The sequence below is a fragment of the Eretmochelys imbricata genome, chromosome 11, assembly GCF_965152235.1.
Source record: "Eretmochelys imbricata isolate rEreImb1 chromosome 11, rEreImb1.hap1, whole genome shotgun sequence".
In the NCBI taxonomy this organism is placed as follows: Eukaryota; Metazoa; Chordata; order Testudines; family Cheloniidae; genus Eretmochelys; species Eretmochelys imbricata.
In genome coordinates, this window is record NC_135582.1 from 52,645,066 (window position 1) to 52,662,289 (window position 17,224).

At 45.4% G+C, this 17,224-nt stretch overlaps 1 protein-coding gene across 8 annotated transcripts in view; it reads right to left on the reverse strand.

Annotated features, from left to right (window-relative positions):
* Positions 1–16,184, reverse strand: part of NEMP2 (nuclear envelope integral membrane protein 2) — a 64,574-nt gene extending 48,390 nt beyond the window's left edge. For 7 of the 8 annotated variants that reach the window (XR_013347498.1, XR_013347497.1, XR_013347496.1 and 4 more), the window contains exons 1-2: positions 15,951–16,159; positions 1,321–1,436 (exon numbers count right to left, since the gene is read on the reverse strand). Coding sequence is in view for 5 of the 8 variants with exons in the window: in XM_077830073.1 (XP_077686199.1) it covers positions 1,321–1,436; positions 15,951–16,029 (195 nt within the window). In the remaining 3 variants the exon portion in view is untranslated. Of the gene's footprint in view, positions 1–1,320; positions 1,437–15,950 lie in introns of all 8 variants that reach the window. The other variant, XM_077830075.1, reaches the window with a different exon arrangement.
* Between the last annotated feature and the right edge of the window lie 1,040 nt (positions 16,185–17,224).

Sequence of the window (17,224 nt, forward strand, 5' to 3'; positions counted from 1 at the left end):
CCCTTAAATCAGGTACCTAGTCCTACTGTACTTAATGATTCACATACAGCCTCATTGAAGTCAGTGGGCCCCCATGTGGGTGCATGGATCCATTTGAAGAACCAGATCCTAAGGTTACAATTCCATCATGAGCACTGTGATGCTACAGATGTTTGACACACTACTAACATTGACTGCCCACAATTTCTTTGGCAGACACCCAGGCTCACTTTCCTCATAGGCTATGAACCCACTGTTCCTGAATCTTCTTGTGGATAAGGATGCTAACTGCACATTAGATGTTATGGGAGAACAAAAATGGAAGTTGTCAGAAAGCAGAAGAGAGCGCAACAAAAACCGGAATAAAAAATCCAGCCCTCTTCTCTTCAAGAAGGACTGAGCTGTAACACTGATCTTCTCTACCTTCTGAACAGGAAAAGTCCTCCTGATGCTTAAATTGTGAGCTAATGAACCTGGGCATCTGAAATAATGGATGCCCAATGACAAGGAGAAGCATTATCTCATCTAATAAGATAGGCTTCTTTATTGAAATGCAAGAAGAGAGTGATCTGCTGGGGAAAATTTTATCTGCCCACTTTTAAGCATTTACGTCAAGAAACTTTCCCAGTTGCTGGATGTGATCACTGCCTAAAGTTTGCCACCGCTCATAAAGATGACCATACACATTGTATCTGCCTGGAGAAAAATGTTCTGGGCAGAGATGAAGAGGAATCTCCAGTTCCTTACACCTGGGAGCCCCTTCCTACAGCAGAGGTGAGGTGAAACTGTTTCTTTCCCCACCCAGGGAGTCAACTCCTCAGAAGAAGAGCCAAGGAGAAGATCCTGAACTTGCTCCTTAGCACAGGGGTTAAAGAGGTGCTCTAAGCTTCTGGTGCTTTCAATGGTAGTTGAGACTTAGTACTTTGCAGCCCAGACCCAAGGTGCATATCTTACAAGGTGCACCCTTGCCACTCCTGTCAGCATGGGAAATATACATCTGATATTATGTAGCCTTGTTCTTGTTTTTGCTGTCAAAAAGTCACCATATAACATCCAGTACACACAACACAGTTGAGTTGACATTTCTTTGTCCTCTCAGCAAAGAAATAAGGCCCCGCATCTGTGCAACAAATAAGAGACATCAAACTCCCAAGTCAGCCATGCTAGAAGTGAAAGTAGCATGACACTAAAAGATGCTTCTTTCTAGGCTCCGCCTACGCAACCCTCAGACTGATTTCATACTGAGATGCACCTGTGATCTCATATCTTGATCAGATTGGTTGCTGGGAAAACATGTAACATATTAAAAATCTGAAGCAAGCTCGAAACACAGAGACTTACCTGAAGAGCTGACCAAATATATTTTAAGTGCTTTGTTCCATTTTGCATAAAACAGTAACAATCTGCATCTGGTTTTTGGATGATGTCCATTTCCTTCAAATGGCTACAGTTTTTATCTAAAGAAAGAAGAACACTAAATGAAGTGGATTTCAAAGTGTGGGCACATGTGCACTTCCTCCATTCATGCTTTTGTTGAATTGTAGGTTTGATATTCCGGGAGCCAGAAGCAATTTGCAGAAAGTCTGACACAAAACCCTGCTACAGGTTAATATTTTCAGAAGATCAGAAGTGACTTAGGAGCCCAAGCTGAAAATTCAGACATGACCTAGGCACTTAGAAGCTTAAGTCCCAATGATTTTCAATGGGATTTAGGTGCCTACATCACTTTGGAACATTCTGTCTCTAGCCCGTTTTGGCTTTTTACTACATTTAGAAAAAAATGACTTTTGTGCTAGTATTTTGATAGCATTTGGATAAGGCCCATGGGCCAAATTCACTCTTGGCATAAGTGGATGTAACTCCAGTGCTTAAACCAATGGTGAATTTGACTGTAGACATCTAATGAGGAAAACGGGCTTTTCATGTTAAAATAGTCATTTACCACATGATATTGCTGCCAATTGAAGAAGTTTTAACATCAGAACCAATTTGAAGTGGAGAAATAGTGTAATTTTGTTATTTTTAAGTAGTATATTAAAATATGTAATCAAATTATTTCTCCTACTTGTTCTGAATGTTAACATAATTTTCAGTGATAACACCTTCTGGTGAGGGTAATTAGCTGTCTCTAGCACTCCTAATGGCATTGGCAACTTGTCTAATCAATCATTTCCATTGTCTTGCTTCATGGAAATTTTAGATACTCCCTATTGCTTTCAGGATTAGATACAAATCTCACAGTATAAATATCCCTAACTGATTTGTGGGGTGAATTTTCAAGAGTGTACATGCAAACCTGCACACACACAAAAACTGCCCTACAGTGTATCACCTCAAGATTCCAGTAACATAATTAAAGAGCAGAATAAAGAAACATTATACAGCTGTTAACTCAGGAAAGAATTTGGTCCACTGAAGAGAAAACTAGGTGTGAATGTAACAACTATCTGAATAATACAGGACAGAATATTGTCAAACACTGAGGATAGCAAAAGGAGCTCCTGTGCAGACTAGATTTAGTCAACTCAAAGAAATGCTGTTTGTAGGTAAAAATCGATCTTTTTCTATATGAGAAAGTTGCACCAGTTTAATTTTAATTCTGTTTTAAATTGATTTAGTTAAAATGATGCAAATCCCTGTTTGGACACACTTATCTCAGTTTAATAAGCCACTCTAAAACTTAACTAAGACTGTCCACCCAAGGGTTTGCACTGGTTTAACTAAATCGGTTTAAATTCACACTTTACATTAAACTGGTGAAACTTTCTTCTGCAGGCAAGCCTTTTGACTAGTTAACTCTCACCCACACTGAAGCCAACAGAAGCGGGAAACTTTCAGACCAGGACTGAATATAGTCTGTGGATTAACTGGCAATCCCAATCCTTGAGTACAACATCTTAACGCCTCACTCATCAAGCTATCAGCACCAACAGATTGAAATATACTCCTTCAGAACAGAAGAACAGCCATACTGGGTCAGACCAAAGGTCCGTCTAGCCCAGTATCCTGTCTTCCAACAGTAGCCAATGCCAGGTGCCCAGAGGGAAGGAACAGAACAGGTAATCATCAAGTGACCCAACAGAGGCTAGAAACATCATCCCTGCCCATCCTGGATAATAGCCATTGATGAACCTATCCTCCATGAATTTATCTAGTTCTTTTTGAACCCTGTTATAGTCTTGGCCTGCACAACATTATCTGGCAAGGAGTTCCACAGGTTGGCTGTGCGTTGTGTGAAAAAATACTTCTTTTTGTTTGTTTTAAACCTGCTGCCTATTAATTTCATTTGGTGACCCCTAGTTCTTGTGTTACGAGAAGGAGTAAATAACACTTATTTTCTTTCTCCACACCTGTCATGATTTTATAGACCTGTATCATATCCACCCTTGGTCATCTCTTTTCCAAGCTGAAAAATTCCAGTTTTATTAATCTCTCCTCATATGGAAGCTGTTCCATACCCCTAATCATTTTTGTTGCCTTTTCGGAACCTTTTCTAATTCCAATATATCTTTTTTGAGATGGGACGACCACATCTGCATGCAGTATTCAAGATGTGGGTGTACCATGGATTTATATAGAGGCAATATGATATTTTCTGTCTTATTATCTATCCCTTTCACCAGCACTCTGCTGTTCATAAGTGTCTGGAGTCTGATGCTGTCAAGGCTCTATACTGAACCTGTGATCCCTCTGAACTTCTGGAGGTGATTGCCAGCTGGAGCCCAGGAAGTAAAATTGCTGTGCCACATGCATGGATTCTATGGGAATGCAAGCAACCCCCTGGCCCTGCAGCATCGCTACCAGTTCTACGCTGTCAGCAACTCCTCGGGTTGCCCCTGGGCAAGTGTTGCTAATTGCACACAGAGTGCCCCGGGGAGTCACTCAAGTTTTGTTATGAAACTAAGACCACGCCAGACTCCGTCCCATTCTTCTGTAAGCCATTGTGGTCTCAAAAGGGATGTACACCATCAGATGCAACCAGTAACAGCCTCCCAGGTGGCGGATAGTCCCGGTTTCCTCCACTGTTTGGGTAGCAACCATGCCTCTTCATGACGTCATCGTCATCAGAACCCAAACACCTCCGTTACCCAGAGATGAACTGCAGCTGTCTCCGATCACGCCAGCAGGCAAGACTATCACACAGTTCCTCATAAACTGGGAACCTCTGAAATGGACTTTAGCTGGACATTACTTGATTCAGCAAGGTCCCCCAGACTGGGTAGTTCCGGTACCATGGAGAAAGAATGTGATGGGGATACTCGCTTGTCGCAAGCATCCCATCAACGAGGGGACTTGTTATCTAGCAGCTTTGTGTTCTTGGGGAACCAGGGCACAGTACATGAAAGACACCCCCTCCACCCCAGCCTCTGCTTGAACCAAATCTGCAACAGAAGAAAGACTTACAAAAAGCAATGAAAAGGCAGTGGGAGACATACCTTGGGATAAGGAAGACAGAATTAAGGAAACTCCCCTAGCCTCATTTGCATCAAAGATGGGACAAGGAGGAATTTCCATTAGCATACAGAATGGAGAACAGAGATTCCAAGGCAAGAACCGCACAGAACTCTGGGACCAGAAAAACAGGGGAACACTGCATAAAGGGGGATCTCTGCTCCAGATGTTAATGAACCCACACATGCACACACCTAGCTCAGTAGTTATCAGACCAATTCTAGTAATAAATCCTTTATTGGTATGCAAAATAGTGAAGCTCCCTAGATGCATTGTGAGCTCCCTCCAAGGAACACTGCCCAAAGCCAGGAATGATCAGCTCCCATGTCTAGCCTGAATAAAACAACTTTGGTATTCTCCCTTGTTTATACATAAACAAATCTAGTGTCCTCCCTTGAACTATTGTTTTTTCTCTTCAAAAACCCCTGTCCATGCTCAAGTAAGCGTTCTGATGCCTGGAGCCAAAATCTGCATCAGTTCCATTGGGACTTCATCTTCTCCTGACTGATCATGCTGGGGGCTCTGCTTGTCTCCAGCACTCCAGGCCCTCAGCTACCACCACCACCTGGGACCCCTGATCAATTCAAGCTTCATAGAATGGTGAGAACCCAGCTCTGTCTCTCTCTGTGTATAGCCTTCTGACCCTGACTTGTGTGATCAGTTATAGTTTTCTAAACCTGACTTTTATAATCAAGTTTAAGTTAGATTTAATATTATAACTGTTTTGTTTGTTTAGCTCCCCTATGGTTATTACCTGGCAATAACTAACTTTCATGATTAAGCTGGTTGCTTCTCTCTCTCTCTTCCCTTCCACCCCCACCCCTACCCCCCTGTGGGTGTTTTTTGGTTCCCTCATTCGCTCTGCAGCAACGCTCCTCGTACCTAAGCTAAAAGATCCCTGCAGCGCCCAAAAATCCTGTGGGGTTTGCTCATCAAGTAGGTTACTACAAGAACAACTGTAATGTGAAAGTGTGGATAGAGACATTGCCAGGGTTCCCTCCCCACTCTGAACTCTAGGGTACAGATGTGGGGACCCGCATGAAAGACGCCCTAAGCTTATTTCTACCAGCTTAGGTTAAAACTTCCCCAAGGCACAAATTCTTTGCCCTTGGAGGGTACGCTGCCATCACCAAGTGATTTAACAAAGAATCAGGGAAAGGACCCCTTGGAGTTCCTATTCCCCAAAATAGCCCCCCCAAACCCTTACACCCCCTTTCCTGGGGAGCCTTGAGAATAATATCCTAACCAGTTGGTTACAAAGTGATCACAAACCCAAACCCCTGGGTCTTAGGACAACAGAGAAATCAGTCAGGTTCTTAAAAGAAGGATTTTATTTTAAAAAAAGGTAAAAATCACCGCTGTAAAATCAAGATGGAAAATAACTTTACAGGGTAACAAAAGATTCAAAAACACAGCAGAACTTCCTCTAGGCTTAGTTTCAAAGTTACAAAAAACAGGAATAAACTTCCCTCCAGCAAAGGAAAAATTCACAAGCAAAACAAAAGATAATCTAACATGCCTTGCATGGCTTTTACTTACAATTTTTGTAATATGAGAGACTTTTAGGATGGTTTATAGGAGGAGTTTTCTGACCTGATGCTTCTCTGCTTCCCAAGAGAACACACAAAAACAAAGCCTTCCCCCCCCACAATATTTGAAAGTATCTTCCCCATTGGTCCTTTTGGTCAGATGCCAACCAGGTTATTGGAGCTTCTTAACCCCTTACAGGTAAGGAGGAATTCCAGGCTACCCTTAGCTGTGTGGTTATGACACGCCCCCTGTCATAACTATAAAGGGAAGGGTAAACACCTTTAAAATCCCTCCTGGCCAGAGGAAAAACCCTTTCACCTGTAGAGGGTTAAGGAGCTAGGATTACCTCGCTGGCACCTGACCAAAATGACCAATGAGACAACAAGATACTTTCAAAAGCTGAGGGGAGGGAGAAACAAAGGGTCTCAGTCTGTCTGTGTGATGCTTTTGCCGGGGACAGAACAGGAATGGAGTCTTAGAACTTAGTAAGTAATCTAGCTAGATATGCGTTAGATTATGATTTCTTTAAATGGCTGCGAAAATAAGCTGTGCTGAATAGAATGGATATTCCTGTCTTTGTGTCTTTTTGTAACTTAAGGTTTTGCCTAGAGGGATTCTCTATGTTTTGAATACTTACCATCCTGATTTTACAGAGGTGATTCTTTTTCCTTTTTCTTCTATTAAAATTCTTCTTGTAAGAAACTGAACGCTTTTTTTTCATTGTTCTTAAGATCCAAGGGTTTGGGTCTGTGGTCACCTATGCAAATTGGTGAGGATTTTTATCAAACCTTCCCCAGGAAGGGGGGTGCAAGGTTTTGATGAGGATTTTGGGGGGAAAGACGTTTCCGAACAACTCTTTCCCAATAATAAACCCGGTTATGGTGGTGGCAGCGAAAGTCCAAGGGCAAAAGGTAAAATAGTTTGTACCTTGGGGAAATTTTAACCTAAGCTGGTAAAAGTAAGCTTAGGAGGTTTTCATGCATGTCCCCAAGCCTGTACCCTAGAGTTCAGAGTGGGGAAGGAACCTTGACACTCCCCAAATCACAGATGGTGCTGGACAGCCTGTACCACACTGGATGTGATTTCTTCCTGGAGCTCTAGGAGAAAACAAAGTTAATAAGACACATGCACCTCTAGATATACTACTGATTATATAAAGATGAACAATATTTTCCACATTTCAAGGACTATTTTAACCAGTTGATTCTGGGAAACTTTCATGGGAGAGTGCATCAGTCACTTTGTTAAAAGCTCCTGAAATGTGTTGTATTTCAAAATCAAAATCTTGGAGAGCTAAACTCCACCGAAGAAGATTTTTGTTATTGTTCTTGATGGTATGAAGCTACTTCAGAGCAGCATGGTCTGTTTGCAGGTGGAAACACCATCCCCAAACGTATGGGCGTAGCTTTTCCAGAGCGTGCACAATGGCGTAACATTCTTTTTCACTGACTGACCAGTTGCTTTCCCTCTCAGACAGCTTCTTGCTGAGAAACACTACAGCATGGAATTCTTGATCCGGTCCTTCCTGCATTAAAACTGCTCCCACACCACGCTCAGACGCATCTGTGGTTACTAGGAACGGTTTGTCAAAGTCTGGGGCACTTAGCACAGGGTCAGACAGCGTGTCGCTTTAAGCTGATTAAAAGCCTTCTGACACTCTTCAGTCCACTGAACTGCATTTGGCTGTTTCTTTTTGATTAGGTTTGTCAGTGGGGCGGCAACTTGTCTGAAGTGCAGTACAAATCGCCTGTAATATCCGGCCAAGCCTAAGAAGGATTGGACCTGCTTCTTTGACTGTGGGACAGGCCACTTTTGGATAGCATTCACTTTGGCCTGTAGGAGGTTGATAGTTCCTTGACCCACCTGGTGTCCAAGGTAAGTCACTCTGCTTAGGCCCATTTGACACTTTTTAACCTTAAGTTAGCCCTGCCACCATTATGCGCTCGAAGACTTTTTGCAGATGCTCCAGGTGTTTTGCCATGAATCAGAAAAGATGGCCACATCATCAAGGTAGGCGACTGCAGATTCTGCCAATCCTGCTCGGAGACTATCTACAAGTTTTTGGAAAGTGATGGGTGCATTTCACAGCCCGAAAAGGAGAACATTAAATTCATACAGCCCTACATGTGTGATGAAGGCCGAGCTTTTCTCAGTGGATTCATCCAGTGGTACTTGCCAGTACCCCTTGGTTAAGTCTAAGGTAGAGATGAACTGGGCACGTCCCAGTTTCTCCAATAGCGCATCTGTGTGTGGTATTGGATAGCTGTCTGGGCGAGTTACAGCATTTAGCTTATGTAGTCCACGAAAAAGCGTATCTCCCCATCTGGTTTGGGAACTAGAACCACTGGAGATGCCCATGCTCTGTTAGAGGGGCGGATTACACCCATTTGTAGCATGTCCTGGATCTCCCATTCTATAGCAGTTTTGGCTTGAGGAGACACCCGGTACAGTTGGGCTCTAATTGGGTGAGCATTACCTGTGTCAACGGAGTGAGTGGCATGCCCGTTCGGTCCATCCTGGGGTGGCTGAGAACATCGGCGCGAAGCTAGTGCACAGCTCCTTGATCTGCTGGTGCTGCATACGTCCGAGGGTCATTGAGAGGTTCACTGTTACTTTTTCCTTCGTACCTTCAGGCCACTCAGTGTCATCTGTTTCCTGGGCTGTAAACTGACAAACCTTTAATTCTCTGGAATAAAAGGGCTTTAGAGATTAACATGGTACACTGTAGACTTTAGGTTTGAGGTGGGGGATGCTATGAGATAGTTAACAGCTCCCAGGTGCTCCTGGACCGTAAATGGCCCTTCCCAAGGCACTTCCATTTTATGGGCCTGGAGCACCTTCAAGACCATGACCAAGACCCCTACTTTAAAGGAACGTTCTCTGGCATGTTTATAATACTAGGCCTTTTGCTCTTCCTGAGCATCTTTTAGGTTTTCTCTAGCAAGGGATAAAGAGGTTCGGAGGGTGTTTTGGAGGGTGTTTACAAAGTCCAGAATGTTAGTTTCTGGAGAAGGTGTAAATCCCTCCCATTGCTGTTTCACCAACTGTAATGGCCTCTTAACCTCATGGCCATACAAAAGTTCAAATGGTGAAAACCCTAAACTGGGATATGGTACAGCCCAGTAGGCAAAGAGCAACTGCTGCAACACTAGGTCCCAATTGTTTACGAATTTACCTATCATGGCTCTCAAAGTTCCATTAAACTTCACCAGGCCATTTGTTTGATGATGGTAAGGGGTGGCAACCAAATGGTTCACCCCATGAGCTTCCCAAAGGCTTTTCATGGTTCCTGCCAGGAAATTAGTTCCCGAATCTGTAAGGATGTCAGAGGTCCAACCTATCCTCGCAAAAATGTCTGTTAATGCCTGGCACTCACTTTTAGCCCTGGTGTTGCTTAGAGCTACTGCTTCTGGCCATCGGGTGGCAAAATCCATGAAAGTCAGTATGTACTGCTTTCCTCTGGGTGTCTTTCGGAAAAGGACCCAGAATATCCACAGCTACTCGCTGAAATGGGACCTCAATTATGGGGAGTGGCTGGAGAGGGGCTTTGACCCGGTCTTGGGGTTTTCCCACTCTTTGGCACACCTCACAAGACTGGACATAAGTAGAAACACCCTTGCCCATTCCCTCCCAGTGGAAGGACCTCCCCAAACGGTCTTTGGTCCGGTTCACCCCAGCATGGCCCCAGGGAAGAGCTTTCCCCGGTACTTAGTTGGAACTACCAACTGTCTCTGAGGATGCCGATCTTACTGGTGCCCACCAAAAAGAGGTTCCTTGTATAAAAGTCCTCTTTCTACAACAAACTGGGATCAATTAGAAGAGCTGAGAGGCGGTGGGTTGCTTTGTGCCCCTGTCCAAGCTCCCTGGAGGCTTTCATCTGCTTCCTGTTTGGCCTGGAACTGTTCCCTTGATGCTGGAGACATCAGTTCCCCACTGGATTGTGGACCTGGGCTTGGTCCCTCTGGAAGCGATGAAGGTGATGGGGCTGTTTCCGTTGACTGTGAACCGCTCTCCACTGCTGAACTATGTGGTATTTCAGGCTCTGGCTGAGCCTCTTGTGTAGGGTTATCTGCTGCTGCTGCTGCCAGTGCAGGCTCAGTGGTGTCCTCTGGTATTGGAGCTGTAGACGGGGTTGCAAACGCTGAACTCAGTGCTGGCAATGGTTCTGGTACTGGTTGCTCCACCACTTCCGGTTTTGGGACTGGCTCTGGCTGGGTCTCTGCGACTGGATCCACTACTGCTGTCGCAGACGTTGGCATGGTGTCCGGTTCCACCACCTCAGTCTGGGTCTCTGGTAACACAGACTAGGCCCTTGTTGAAGGCTCAGGAACAGAACTTGGTGTGACAGCTCGCTTAGCCTGGCTGCGGGTGACCATTCCCACCCTCTTGGCTAGCTTCACATGGTTGGCCAAGTCTTCCCCCAGCAGCATGGGAATATAGACTACCCTTAGCTGTACGGTTATGACAGATGTGCTGAACCTGGGACATATGAGGGTGGCAGCTTGGAAGTACTGATTAACCCGGTCCTCTCAGATGCGCTGTGTGTGTGTTTATCTAATTCTGGGGCTGGAAAAACCCATTTGGGGAACCTAGGTCCTGCAGGATAACTCCACTGGGAGGGAACTTTCAGTAGGGAGAAGTAGAGCTCTGTATGAGAACACAAGTGACACAAGCAGTACATAGATAGAAGTACAGAACCCTCCCGCACCCCAGAAGAGTAACCCTAATAAATGAGCATACCCAAAGTAATGGGCAAAGCTGGTAACAGATTTGGGGTCTGGAGAGAATGGTCACTAACTGTCCATATACAAACCCATAAACCAAACCCTCCTGGATCATTAAAGAGTGAATATGGCTCTTTAGTCGGGCCAGAACATTTGAACTATTTTATGAAGCACTGGGGGGGGATGGACGAATAAAGGACAACAGTGGAAAAGGGAATCACAAAGGAATCCAACTGGCTCAGCAGAGGATCCTGGTACTTGCTATATTATCTGCGGAATTTGTTACTTGCTGGTGTCAAAAACAGATTCATGAATGGGCACCACCACTGGCTAAAAGTGAGGTGAACCCAGTAGTAAGGGAACTCCATTCTCTCCTTAGACTGTCTGCAGGTAATTTATCTTCCCTACCAGGTAACAGGTTCTTAGGGCAGGGAGATTTCTGCCTGCCCAGGCAAAAGGTAGTTTGGATTCCTTCCAGAAGCAAGAGCTGAGGGTGCTGCCCTGTTTGTTAAGTGATTACAATAAACTTTCTATTCAGATTAGAACTGGTTTCCCTGCTAGTTATTCCCAGAGAGCTAGTAGATGTTTTCTTATCAGTGCCACCCTAAGCATTAACATATCAATATCCATGTTCTCTCTGAAGAAAACCACCTTACCAAGCCATCTTCCACTTTGAGTATGCCCTCAACTCCATGAGAGTGACATCTGGGGTAACTATAAACCAACTGCGTTCCAAGAGGAAGATCCCTTTGAACAAGTGACTTCACCATTAGGAGAAAGAGGACTGAACCTGAGGCAAGGAAGGGAAGGGAACTGTCCAAATGTGAGAGATTACGATCTGTGGAGAGAATCAGGATCAACTGTAGAAACCTAAAACAGAACCAAGGGCAGAGACCTTCAGTGCAAGAAATAAGGAAACAAGCTGGTAAAATGCCTCTTGAACTATACATCAGTGCTGCAACTGGAATCTCAATAGTCCTCTCACTATCATAGTCCTCTTTGATGAAAGATACACTCTGCCTCAGCTATCATGAACCAGACTACAGGGAGAACGGAAGGGACACCATCACCTTAAAAATCACACTTCTGTGTAAACTGGTTTTATCTACTATTACAAGAAAGACCTTGGATTATTGTAACTGTAAAAAGATGAGGAGGGGGCAAATTTTTTTTTTTCCAGGGTGTTTACCTTGTGCATTTGACAGCACTTTATTTACAGGAATTTTCATGGTTTTCCCTGTTCCATCAGTTAATAGTCAGCTGCCCCTTGCGTTTAAGTGGGCACACACAGCAACAAGGGAGCGAAAGTATTATTAAATATAGGAAAGTGTGATTGCAAAATCACAAAAATAGACATGGAACTCTGGGACAGGTGTGGTACCTGCAACTGTTTTAACTCTTTTTTTTAATTGGCTAGATTTCAAGCAGACAGTTTCCCTTGAAATCCTGTCTCAGGAATAATAGGCTCTTTGATTTGTTCACTACAGGTTCCAAAAAGTTCCAATGTCATAGAATCATAGAATATCAGGTTTGGAAGGGACCTCAGGAGATCATCTAGTCCAATCCCCTGCTCAAAGCAGGACCAATCCCCAACTAAATCATCCCATCCCATTATCAAGCATGACCTTAAAAACCTCAAAGGAAGGAGATTCCATCACCTCCCTACGTAACGCATTCCAGTGCTTCACCACCTCCTAGTGAAAAAGTTTTTTCTAATATCCAACCTAAACTGCCTCCACTGCAACTTGAGACCATTACTCCTTGTTCTGTCGTCTGCTACCACTGAGAGCAGTCTAGATCCATCCTCTTTGGAACCCCCTTTCAGGGAGTTGAAAGCAGCTATCAAATCCCCCCTCAGTCTTCTCTTCCGCAGACTAAACAATCCCAGTTCCCTCAGCCTCTCCTCATAAGTCATGTGTTCCAGTCCCCTAATCATTTTTAAAAAGTGGACTGAATGCATCTAATGAAGTGAGCTGTAGTTCACAAAAGCTTATGTTCAAATAAATTTGTTAGTCTCTAAGATGCCACAAGTACTCCTTTTCTTTTTCCAAATACAAACTAACACGGCTGCTACTCTGAAACTAATAATTTTTGTTGCCCTCCACTGGACGCTTTCCGATTTTTCACATCCTTCTTGTAGTGTGGGGCCCAAAACTGGACACAGTACTCCAGATGAGGCCTCACCAATGTCGAATAGAGGGGAACGATAATGTCCCTCGATCTGCTGGCAATGCCCCTACTTATACAGTCCAAAATGCTGTTAGCCTTCTTGGCAACAAGGGCACACTCTTGACTCAAATCCAGCTTCTCGTCCACTGTAACCCCTAGGTCCTTTGCTGCAGAACTGCTGCCTAGCCATTCAGTCCCTAGGCTGTAGCAGTGCATGGGATTCTTCCGTCCTAAGTGCAGGACTCTGCACTTGTCCTTGTTGAACCTCATTAGATTTCTTTTGGCCCAGTCCTCTAATTTGTCTAGGTCCCTCTGTATCCTATCCCTACCTTCCAGCGTATCTACCACTCCTCCCAGTTTAATGTCATCTGCAAACTTGCTGAGGGTGCAGTCCACACCATTCTCCAGATCATTAATGAAGATATTGAACAAAACCGGCCCCAGGATCGACCCTTGGGGCACTCTGCTTGATACCGGCTGCCAACTAGACATGGAGCCATTGATCACTACCCGCTGAGCCCGACGATCTAGCCAGCTTTCTGTCCACCTTATAGTCCATTCATCCAACCCATACTTCTTTAACTTGCTGGCAAGAATACTGTGGGAGACCGTATCAGCAGCTTTGCTAAAGTCAAGGAATAACATGTCCACTGCTTTCCCCTCATCCACAGAGCCAGTTATCTCATCATAGAAGGCAATAGATTAGTCAGGCATGACTTGCCCTTGGTGAATCCATGCTGACTGTTCCTGATCACTTTCCTCTCCTCTAAGTGCTTCAGAATTGATTCCTTGAGGGCCTGCTCCATGATTTTTCGAGGGACTGAGGTGAGGCTGACTGGCCGGAAGTTCCCCGGATCCTCCTCCTTCTCTTTTTAAAAGATGGGCACTACATTAGCCTTTCTAGTCGTCCAGGACCTCCCCCAATCGCCATGAGTTTTCAAAGATAATGGCCAACGGCTCTGCTATCACATCTGCCAACTCCTTTAGCACTCTCGGATGCAGCGCAACAAGTGTCTTGTGTATAGCAAACTGAGTGTTCAGAAAGGAGGAGCCAGGAATGAGTCAAGTAAGGAAGTACTGCATTTTCCTGTTTCTTTAAATGCTGCCACTATCAGCACCCATTTTATGGGAGCTATTGTATGAAGAGTGGCAGTGTACCATGCAGCTCACCTAGGCAGAATCAAATAGATTCATAGATTCCCAGGCCAGAAGGCACCACTGTGATCATCTAACCTGATCTCCTGTACAACACAAGCCAGAAAACTTCCCCCAAATAATTCCTACGCAGATCTTATAGTAAAACACCCAATCTTGATTTTAAAATTGTCAATGATGGAGAATCCACCACAACCCTTGGGAAATGGTTCCAGTGGTTAAGTACTTTCATTGTCAAAAATGTATGCCTCATTTTCAGTTTGAATTTGTCTAGCTTCAACTTCCAGCTTTAATGGTGTCCAGTTTGAAAATTAATTCCAATTCTGCAGTTTCTCGTTGGAGTCTGTTTTTGAAATTTTTTTGTTGGAGAATTGCAACTTTTAGGTCTGAAATTGAGTGACCAGGGAGGTTGAAGTGTTCTCCAACTGGTTTTTGAATGTTATAATTCCTGACGTCTGATTTGTGTCCATTTATTCTTTTGCATAGAGATTGTCCGCTTTGGCCAATGGATACCATTAAATTAGACTTGAATAAAGACTGGGAGTGGACGGGTCATTACACAAAGTAAAAACTATTTCCCCATGCTAATTTTTCCCCTACTGTTACTCACACCTTCTTGTTAGTCTCTAAGGTGCCACAAGTACTCCTATTCTTTTTGCGGATACAGACTAACACGGCTGCTACTCTGAAACCTGTTTGAAATGGGCCATCCTGATTATCGCTACAAAAGTTTTTTTTTCTCCTGCTGATAATAGCTCACCTTAATTGATTAGTCTCCTTACAATTTTTTCATGTTCTCTGTGTATATATATCTTGCTACTGTATTTTCCACTGCATGCATCCGATGAAGTGGGTTTTGGCCCACGAAAGCTTATGCCCAAATAAATTTGTTAGCCTCTAAGGTGCCACAAGTACTCCTCGGGTTTTTGTTTGGTTTTTTCCCCCGATACAGAGTAACACGGCTACCACTCTGAAACCTGTAAACCAAAAGGCTCTGTGACAATGACAATATCCGTCGCTAAAAGGCTGAATAAATCTTGGGTCACTTTGTGAAAATAGGTGGGAGAGATCAAGAACAAACAAGTGGAAAGTCTGCAGAAGTTAGAAGACAGACAATTCTCCTGGGGCCTTTAATGAGTCAAAGGCCAGGACTCCTGCCCAACTGAGTCCGTGTGTCTTTTTACAGTTAGACTGGTTTGGTCAAAACTGTGTAATTGGTTCAGTGGTGAAAATGGAAATCAGTTGGCTAGGGTACATCTAAGGGCAGATTAAAAAAAAGTGTAATGCTCAAAGAGCTAAGAGTGGAGAGGAGACTCCCTTATTACATTTTATTCACAGAACTGCCCATTTTTCCTTTCCAACAATGCATGTCTTTTTACCTTTGAAGAATGACTATCCAACCAAGTGAGCTGTACCTCAGGAAAGCTTATGCTCAAATAAATTGGTTAGTCTCTAAGGTGCCACAAGTACTCCTTTTCTTTTTGCGAATACAGACTAACACGGCTGCTACTCTGAAACCTATTTTGACTAAGTGACTCAGGGAGCGCGGGTTGTGTTTCGTTTCATAAAACTCTTGTGGACTGAAAAAAAGAGGGGGAAATCACCAAAACCCTGCTTCACAGACATCTGTATACAGAAACTAAAAGTTTCTCTCGCAGCTTTTGTCCTTGGGTACGTCCCAGCCACCTTTGCAGAATCCCTGAGCTCAAACCCCGTGGATGCCCAGTACCCCTGCTCTACGGATCAGGAAATAACATAAAGCGGCCAAACGACCAGCTGCCGCCTTCTGGCCGCCTCGGCCAGCTCCGCGGCGCAGCTCCCGGGTTCGCGCGCCAGGCGGATCGCGCTCCCTGGAGAGGGGCCACATCGGCCCAGGGGCGGCGCCGCGGGAAAGCCTGAAGACACCCCGCACGGCCACGGGGCGGCCGCCCCAGGCGTTACCTGTTCCCGCCGCCGCCCCGCTTGCCTTGGCCAGCGAGAGGAGGAAGAGGAGCCGCAGTGGGGAGCCCGCGGGCTGCATCGTTTGAAGGGGCGCGTCGGAACTGGAGCCGGCAGCCGAGACGCCACGAGCCCGGGCCGATGGATGGGCCGGCGCCGCGGGGCCTGACTCTCCGTCTGGCTGCGGAGAATGGCGGCAGCGGAAGGCCGGGCCGAGGCGATCGGCTGGCTGGGTCTGGAGGGGGCGGCCCCGCGGCCCCCCCTCTGGGGCAGGGCGAGGGGGGGGAGGCGCGGGCCGAGGCGGGGCGAGGAGGCGCGCGGCTGGAGGAGGGCGGCTGCTGGGACTCCCCCTCCCCTGGGAGCTGCCTCAGCGGCAGATTGCGCTCCCCTGTTCGGCGCGCGGGGACCCAGTGTGCCCGGGGCGCCTCTGAGGGGAGAGGTGTCTGCAGCTGCTGTGGGTGGGAAACGTTTAAAGCTTTGCGCCTCACAGTAGTGGCCCAGACGCTGTTTGAGGTCCCTCCAGAGCAGGCGCAGGCTGGGGCTAGGGTGTGAATCATGTGGCCGGGCTGAATTCTCCCCTGCTGCTCACCTGAGGTTTTGGTCACAGCGGAGGGAGAAAATAGGGCCCTGTGGGCTTTGGATCTGGCTGGGGTTGCCATTTTTGGTTGGATGTATTCCTGGAGGTTTCATCCCATGACAGTCTTTAATTAAAAATTAATCTTTAATTCCTGGAGACTCCAGGACAGTTCTGAAGGGCTGACGACCCTAGATCTGTGTTCAAAACAGATCCCAATACCCTGGAGTTGGAAGGGGTTGAATGTGATGTTCTGGGTTTGATCCATCTCAACTTTGTTCAACAGAAGATCTATATGTGTCTGCTGAATTTCCTGGTTTGCTCCAGTCCACAGCTTCCTATTTATTTCAGGATCTAGTTTAAAATTCCTTCCTTATGTTTAAAATCATCTAACAAGTTGCTCCTGCCTTTCTCAAACCTGGGCTACATTCAGAAATTAGATGGACCTAGTTACATTGCTCAGGCTGTAAAAGATGTTGTGCCCCGTCTGCCATAGTTAGGTTGACCTAACTCCTGGTGTAGACTGGGCTAGGTCAGTGGGAGAATTCTTCGGTCAACCTAGTTACCACCTCGTGGAGCGGTCGATTAACTGCAACAATGGACAAACCCCTTCCATCAATGTTGGAAGTGTCTATGCTATGGTGCTATAGCAACACATGGACCTTGTCTATCTTCTTCCCTTTTTCCACAGTTTTAGCACTGG